The 8,736-nt window shown below is 29.7% G+C and overlaps 2 protein-coding genes across 2 annotated transcripts; one reads left to right on the plus strand and one right to left on the minus strand.

The window, feature by feature from the left end:
- Positions 1–1,532: 1,532 nt before the first annotated feature.
- Bm18567 (Uncharacterized protein) lies at positions 1,533–3,566 on the minus strand (the record flags this gene model as incomplete). Its single annotated transcript, XM_043079192.1, has 5 exons — positions 1,533–1,885; positions 2,023–2,111; positions 2,264–2,372; positions 2,707–2,889; positions 3,242–3,566. The coding sequence occupies 5 exons, from the start codon at positions 3,564–3,566 to the stop codon at positions 1,533–1,535; spliced, it is 1,059 nt and encodes a 352-aa protein (XP_042935126.1).
- A 1,862-nt stretch (positions 3,567–5,428) lies between these two features.
- Bm17538 (Uncharacterized protein) lies at positions 5,429–7,433 on the plus strand (the record flags this gene model as incomplete). The annotated part of the gene is made up of 5 exons (XM_043079193.1): positions 5,429–5,678; positions 6,029–6,211; positions 6,546–6,654; positions 6,807–6,895; positions 7,126–7,433. The coding sequence occupies 5 exons, from the start codon at positions 5,429–5,431 to the stop codon at positions 7,431–7,433; spliced, it is 939 nt and encodes a 312-aa protein (XP_042935127.1).
- Between the last annotated feature and the right edge of the window lie 1,303 nt (positions 7,434–8,736).

An 8,736-nucleotide genomic window follows, 5' to 3' on the forward strand; every position in this document is an offset into this window, starting at 1 on the left:
CTTGTCGTTTGCTCAGAGTAACTATTAGATTGGAAGATTTCTACAATATTTCGACATTACGATCAGACAGTTTAAAAAAAAATAGGCTTTAACAGGGGACTGACAACCTTTCAGCAGAGGTTGAAAATTTTCAGCACGTTAAGCAATGTAAATATTCCTTGTTAACAGAGTGTAACATTCTAAACAATGCAATGAGTTAAGCTACACTTGGAAGATGAGTGTTGAATAAATGAATTCTTATAAAATTAAAACAGTTTTATTTGAGGAATATTCAAATAAGACAATTTCTAGTTTAATACAGACTTCGACAGATTACTGTAATTTCGTTTTTCCGACATTGCACTTTCTCATGCTTTGTCGAAGAATCTCTGAAACATGAATTTCTTTCTACTAGGCTTAAAGTAAAAAAATTTTTTTTAATATTGCTTCACAGAACCAAGAAATAAACAGCATGTTCTAGTTCATGGTCACAGATATTTCGCAGCAATTTTGATGTATTTTCTATTTCGGACTGACAAAATTGTCGAAAAAATTTGCTACTTTTACAAAATTAACAAGAAGTCTTGTGAAAATCGCTGAAGAAATCACTATAGTTTATCACTGCATGTATCATGCAAAGTGATACGTTGTCGAGGATTTATGAGAGATCCTTTTTACCTACATGATTTTGTTGTGGCCATTGCTGTTTGGTTGAGAGTATCATCTAAGGGAACAGTGGATCAGGACGACATAACCAGAATAAGACACAATTATGAAATTGTCGATATTGGGATTATTTGGGTGGAAATTTCATTCCGATGGAAAGGATAACAAATGATGGATGGTGTCAAAAGATGAAATCATTAAAACATTCTTTATAGTGGACATCTGAAACTATCATTGTTAAAAAAAGGAACTGGAACGTGTACTTAAATGACTTTATTTAAATAATGAGTGCATGCTATCATCGTTATAGTTATGAAGTATAAAAGTATCCCAAAAAGTTCAATCGTCATTTGATCTATTTCAATGATTTCTCTGTTCGAACTGTTTTGAAAAGCGTTTATTGCTGAGATTGAACAGAAATCAGAAAAATTCTGCCATCTCAACATATACAAATGATCATATAAGTTCATTTCATTGTAACTAAACTGAATTAAGTTAAGCAAGTTTTATCGTATAACTCATCTGTGCAATTGCGTTTACTATGGAAACTGCCAGTAATAACGTCACCACTATCGTCATTGCTTGTAAATATAGGATCAAATTCTTGGATTAATCTTTTCTGAGCTTAATTTGTGACTTGTAAATTAAATTCAATCTTCAACTAATTTAGCATGCATGGTAATTTATTTTCTTCGTTTTTGATACAAAGCAAAATAAATTGGAAAACAAATAAATTGAAGAAAGAAAGATACAAATTAGTTGGAAACAATTAGCTTAAAAGAAAATAGAAAATGGTAAATAACTTGAAGCTTAAAATAATACATGCAGAACTTATCAAGAATGCCAAAAATATTTGAAAAAATATGAATTTATGCTTCAGGTCACTTCTACCCATCACATTTCGGGATGTTTCCTAACGGCTTTGTTCTTTTCAATGCATCAATTCTCAAATGCAACAAATGATACAAATAATGTTTTGTGACATTACGTGTTTCCGTATTGTAAACAAAATGAACAGTAGGCAGCATAGCATAAATGAAAAGGAAATAACAATTTATGAAAATCTTTGATGGAATACGAGCTGCTTCACCGAAAATTTCAACCAAAGTTGATGGTAAAATATTAAAGATAATACTTCCGGTTTCCAATATACCATAGTTCCACACAGCCTGAAACAACACCGACCATTCATAATGATGATTTTTCATTGTTCCATGTCCATCACACAATCTTGTTATTCCTAAACATATTTATTAATTTAATAATGAAAGAAAAGACATAAGAATTTCATAAATTTTACGGCAGTGTCTCGAAAACTTTAAGATATGCGGTAGATCTTATTTATAAAGAATGAAGGAAATATTTAATGAAACATACTTTGACGCCTACTGCGTACACTGTAGAATATCGTAAGATATATGACAAACATTGCATTAGGTATGAATAGTGCACAAAAAAAGCGTATTCTAAATATGAAAACAGACATTATTTCAAGCATAATTAAAACTTACTGAAACGGTAAAGAATGGAAAGAAAAATTTTAGTTAGCACTGAATTTTAAAGCTATTATTTGGAATACTTGTCAAAAAAATGAATCAAATGACATCATGAGAAATACCTCCACCAAGTCTTTGCTATTCCATTTGATTTTTCACAATCACCTTCCCAGCTTAACTTCCAAGCAAAGAATTCTGTGGTGCAAAAATAAAAATCGGCACATGTGAACACTGAAAATTTGGACTGAATTAAGCTGCTGGCAAGTTTGTAAGATGTCACCGTAATCTAATTTAAATTTAAAGCGTCATAAAGCGCAAGTTTGAAAATTACCGTTCAAAAAATCTCAATTCCTGATTCTGATATAAGTTGAGCTCACTACTGGAGATCACTCTACATAACTCATATGTGATAACGAAACAAGAAAAAAAATTATAAGTCGACGTGTTCTAGAACGATGATAGTATATCATCCTGGAATCTCTGCTTGGACGTCTTCTATAAGTTATTTAAAAAACAGAAGTTCGGAAGTTCTTTTGAAAATGTAAGAAGTATCAATGAGTCATACCAAAAGTTGACAACCACACGAGAAAGATTAAAATGTACAGCTTGGCTGACCGGAAAATAGAGTAGTATTTTGGTAAAATTAGTGCCACAAAGCGATTCATTGTCAACAGAAATGAAAAATTAAGTATGGAAAAGAATGGGAAAGTGGCAAAAGTTGAGAATGTACGATTGATCCATGTTGTTTCTGAAAACAAATTATATATCTAATGAAAAAATTCTTCTCTGTCGTGACTAGCAAACTTTGAAAATGTTTCTCACAAAAAGATTCTTTGCTTAAAGCTCTATAAGGCACAAATTTTCATATATTGTACCAAATTTTTAAATAAAAAATTGAATTTGAAGTCATTCGACATAATTTATGTAATACGAAAACTATAGCAGTGGTATCACTAATTTAGAAATCAAGCATATTTACCAAATTTCATAAGGAATAATCCTTTCTTCTTCATAATATGAAAAAAAAAAAAAACTTCTATTTAACTGAATGAATTAAAGTAAATGAATGGTAACTGAGATATGCAAATAAAATAACTTGCCATATGAATTACTTTTAGTTTTTAATATTTCAGGAAATACAACAACTATTTGTGGGATAAAAGCCATGAAATTGGATATAATCAGCTGTGACGCAATAGCAATAAATTCTCGACTGTAGTGATTGTCTTTGCGGAAGAATACAGCAGCCAGAAGTATGTTGCTAATAATACCGTACAGCAACAAGACAGTGAAAAGTAGAATTGCTATGTATTTAATAATTTTATGGTTATCATCTCTTATGTCATTCATATCTGTCGTATCTTCCAGACAAATTGAAGGTAATATCAACAATAATACAATTATATAGTATAAACAAACCCCCATTTTGTCAAATGATTTTCGTTTTCACTATAAATTTCAACAAGATAGAAAGGAAAAAGTTTCAATTGGAATGCCTGAAATACAAATACAAGGTGCTAAAAACTGCGAGTTTAAATTCCGAATCAGTAAATATGGTCGATGTTGATGACAGATGACAGTGCATTGTTGTTTGAAATGTAATTATAATTTGATCGCAAAATAAGGTTCCATTTCTTACACAACTCTCATGGAAATTGTTATTAACAATGCTACTAATATTATCGTTTGCTCCGTCGGACCAAATGTTTGGATCTCTCTTATTTTTAAACTTATGAATTAGCTTCAATCTTTAGCTAATTTAGTTTGTATGTAATTTATTTTCTTTGTTGTGTAAGTCTCTCAGAAGCAAACAATCAGTTTCACTGCATAATTCTGTTAAATCCGCCTAACATATCCCTTCAATAAGACAGTTTTGATAATCATTATAAATTATTTTAGCAGCAAGGTCAATTTTCTATAAAAGATTCCTTTGATTCCTTCAATTTAAAATATAAAATAATGCATTACTTTTCTTAATCTCCGCCAACAAATTTGCATTAACGAAGCAATGCACACATACTATCGAATATAGCAACTAACAAAATAATCCTTTGCTTATTCTGTGAGTATTTCAATTTTACAAGAGGTAAAGTTCGTCATGTTAAAATCTTTTATATTCAGAGCTACAAGAATCAATTGATTCGAAATGATTCTGGGGCCAAGAGACAAATATTGGTTAAGATAAAGATTAGATCAATATATCATTATAGCTGATTATTAATCTTCCGTACATAATTTGTGATTTAAAGTAATTTAATTGCATCGAAGTTGAAATGAAATGAAATTAATTTCTTTGTTCAATTTATTACTTGCAGTTTTCATTCAAGCTGACTAATTAATGTCCACTGCAATTTCAAAAGAGATGAGTTTAAGATCCGTTCACATCGAACTGCTAAATTTTGATTTGTTTTCATAAAATTTTTATGAATGAATTTTTCAAAATATTTGTGTAAGCTCTCTAAATCAAAAATACATCAAATTTGATGGATTTTCTACTGTTGTTAAAAGAGTAGGCGTAATGAAGGCTACAAATTAATGAAGCCAAGAGGTTCTTGAGAAATTATTTCCTCATTAAGCATTTGTAAATAAACCTATATATTGCTTCTTAGATGCATCCTCAAAGTGATGTAAATGATTAGTAAAAGCAGGCAAAAGAGTTCCGTTGTAAGTTCTGTGATGAAGAGATTGCTAGTAGAATTTAAAGGTAGCATTATAAGTTGGTTGATTCAATATTAATTGTGCAGTAATTTTCTTTCAAACTATATCAGCTAATTGTTTTTCAATTTGTTTTGCTTTGCAAAGTCATAATTGCTTCAGACTTACGTAACGAAGAAAATAAATTACCATACAAACTAAATTAGCTGAGGATTGAAGTTAATTTGTGAATTGCAAATTAAGCTCAGCAAAGATTGGTCAAACATTTGATCATACGTTTGTAAGCAATGACGATAACAGTGATTTTGTTATGATGAACAGTTTCCATGTCAGTTGTTAAAAAGTTGCATAAAAATGGAAACCTAATTTGGCGCTTAGATTACAACTGTTAAACGTCAATAACTGTCATCTGTCATCAACATCGACCATATTTACTGATTCGGAATTTAAACTCGCAGTTTTTAGCACCTTGTATTTGTATTTCAGGCATTCCAATTGAAATTTTTTCCTCTCCATCTTGTTGAAATTTATAGTGAAAACGAAAATCATTTGACAAAATGGGGGTTTGTTTATACTATATAATTGTATTATTGTTGATATTACCTTCAATTTGTCTGGAAGATACGACAGATATGAATGACATAAGAGATGATAACCATAAAATTATTAAATACATAGCAATTCTACTTTTCACTGTCTTGTTGCTGTACGGTATTATTAGCAACATACTTCTGGCTGCTGTATTCTTCCGCAAAGACAATCACTACAGTCGAGAATTTATTGCTATTGCGTCACAGCTGATTATATCCAATTTCATGGCTTTTATCCCACAAATAGTTGTTGTATTTCCTGAAATATTAAAAACTAAAAGTAATTCATATGGCAAGTTATTTTATTTGCATATCTCAGTTACCATTCATTTACTTTAATTCATTCAGCTAAATAGAAGTTTTTTTTTTTTCATATTATGAAGAAGAAAGGATTATTCCTTATGAAATTTGGTAAATATGCTTGATTTCTAAATTAGTGATACCACTGCTATAGTTTTCGTATTACATAAATTATGTCGAATGACTTCAAATTCAATTTTTTATTTAAAAATTTGGTACAATATATGAAAATTTGTGCCTTATAGAGCTTTAAGCAAAGAATCTTTTTGTGAGAAACATTTTCAAAGTTTGCTAGTCACGACAGAGAAGAATTTTTTCATTAGATATATAATTTGTTTTCAGAAACAACATGGATCAATCGTACATTCTCAACTTTTGCCACTTTCCCATTCTTTTCCATACTTAATTTTTCATTTCTGTTGACAATGAATCGCTTTGTGGCACTAATTTTACCAAAATACTACTCTATTTTCCGGTCAGCCAAGCTGTACATTTTAATCTTTCTCGTGTGGTTGTCAACTTTTGGTATGACTCATTGATACTTCTTACATTTTCAAAAGAACTTCCGAACTTCTGTTTTTTAAATAACTTATAGAAGACGTCCAAGCAGAGATTCCAGGATGATATACTATCATCGTTCTAGAACACGTCGACTTATAATTTTTTTTCTTGTTTCGTTATCACATATGAGTTATGTAGAGTGATCTCCAGTAGTGAGCTCAACTTATATCAGAATCAGGAATTGAGATTTTTTGAACGGTAATTTTCAAACTTGCGCTTTATGACGCTTTAAATTTAAATTAGATTACGGTGACATCTTACAAACTTGCCAGCAGCTTAATTCAGTCCAAATTTTCAGTGTTCACATGTGCCGATTTTTATTTTTGCACCACAGAATTCTTTGCTTGGAAGTTAAGCTGGGAAGGTGATTGTGAAAAATCAAATGGAATAGCAAAGACTTGGTGGAGGTATTTCTCATGATGTCATTTGATTCATTTTTTTGACAAGTATTCCAAATAATAGCTTTAAAATTCAGTGCTAACTAAAATTTTTCTTTCCATTCTTTACCGTTTCAGTAAGTTTTAATTATGCTTGAAATAATGTCTGTTTTCATATTTAGAATACGCTTTTTTTGTGCACTATTCATACCTAATGCAATGTTTGTCATATATCTTACGATATTCTACAGTGTACGCAGTAGGCGTCAAAGTATGTTTCATTAAATATTTCCTTCATTCTTTATAAATAAGATCTATTCCAAAGATTTTCACATTTGCAATTTAGAATGTCACACGTGAAGTCATAAAACATAATTTATATTTGTTGCATTTTAGAATTGGACAAGTTACTTTCGGAATACTGCAGTGAAATTTATTAAGTTTTTAAAACTTTTATTAAATCTTATTCTGTTTCATTATTAAATTGATAAATATGTTTAGGAATAACAAAATCGTGTGCTACATCTGGAACAACAAAAATTCATCATTATGAATGGTCGGTGTTATTTCAAGCAGCGTGGAATTGTGGTATATTAGAAGCCGGAAGTATTGTTTTTAATTTTCTACCACCAGTTTTGATCAAGATTTTCGGTGAAGCAGCTCGTATTCCATCAAAGATTTTCATAAATTGTTGTTTCATTTTCATTTACGCCATGTTGCCTACTGTTCATTTTATTTACAATAAGGAAGCACGTGATATCACAAAGCATCATTTATATCATTTGTTGCATTTTAGAATTGGACATTGAAAAAAAAAAAAAAAAACAAAAACAAAGTGATTATTAAGTTATAAATAAATCAAATGTTAGGAAACATCCCGAGATGTGATGCATAAATTCATATTTTTTCAAATATTTTTGGCAGATTTTCGAGAATCATTTATAACTTGAAAACCCATAACTTGAAACTGTTCTTGACATACAGTAACTTTTAACTACTGAATTATTTCAGCTATAACTTTCCGTTCAACTCTATAATTCCACAATTATACTTGCAAGTTCTATAAAGAAATCGCTATATGTCAGAAATGTTTTAAATTTCTGTATGTTAATATTTACTTCCTTTCAAACTTTTGATATATGCCACATGGCCAATCCATACCTACTGATTAGGATTCAGATCCATCCTGATAAAAAACTAGTTTAAATTCTGTCTGCATTGACTGCTATTACTCATTTTAATTCTCATAAAGCTTCTCTCGTAGATGAAAAATATTAAACCAATTTATCAATCATTAATTTTGAAAGAATTTTGGATTTATAAGTCTTGTATTTATCATTGCTATTGATTACACATTATACTTCATGCAGTTGTATACACCAACAAAATCGAATTCGAATTTATCAAAGTAAAAACTAATTCCCCCATCTAAAAATTTGAATTTATTAAGTTGAAGACTAATTCTCTCATCTAAAAAAAAGTGATTTAAAATGATCATCAAAACTTGATATTGGTTAAATTTCCATTAAAATGATCTGTCACCCAGATCTGACCCTGATATATGTTATATGTTGACTTGATATATGTTGCTTTCAACAACACTTGAAAACAGCATTTTTAGTAATGTCTGTGATGAATTTATAAAAATTTACGGAAAATTTAATTCTTTGGTAATTGTTATCGTAATCTAATTGCCATCAATTGTCTCTCTATATATCTTACCTATTTGATACTTACCTGTTTGATATTTCGTTAATGGAATGAATAAATCAGTAAGAATTCGAATGTATTCAGTACAGCAACTTATTCGTCTTACTTATTTCATTTTTTTTTTTTTTTTACTTCCATTTTTTTGATTTCTCAATCGAAGCGCGAAATAGTTGAATAATGATGTGACACCAGTTACAACAACCATTTGAACATTTACCGCAAAGAATAATTTACAATATGAAAGATAGAAAATGGAGTAGTTGAACAAAATTAAGAGAAAGTATACTTAATATAAAGCTTATTTATAAATGTATATTTATAGGTAGAGTTTAATATTTTCTGAATGTTCATGAAGGCAATATTCTGAAAAGTGATCTGATCTAACAGTCTTAGCCTTATCAT

The sequence above is a fragment of the Brugia malayi genome (genome assembly GCF_000002995.4).
Source record: "Brugia malayi strain FR3 genome assembly, contig: Bm_v4_Chr2_contig_001, whole genome shotgun sequence".
In the NCBI taxonomy this organism is placed as follows: domain Eukaryota; kingdom Metazoa; phylum Nematoda; class Chromadorea; order Rhabditida; family Onchocercidae; genus Brugia; species Brugia malayi.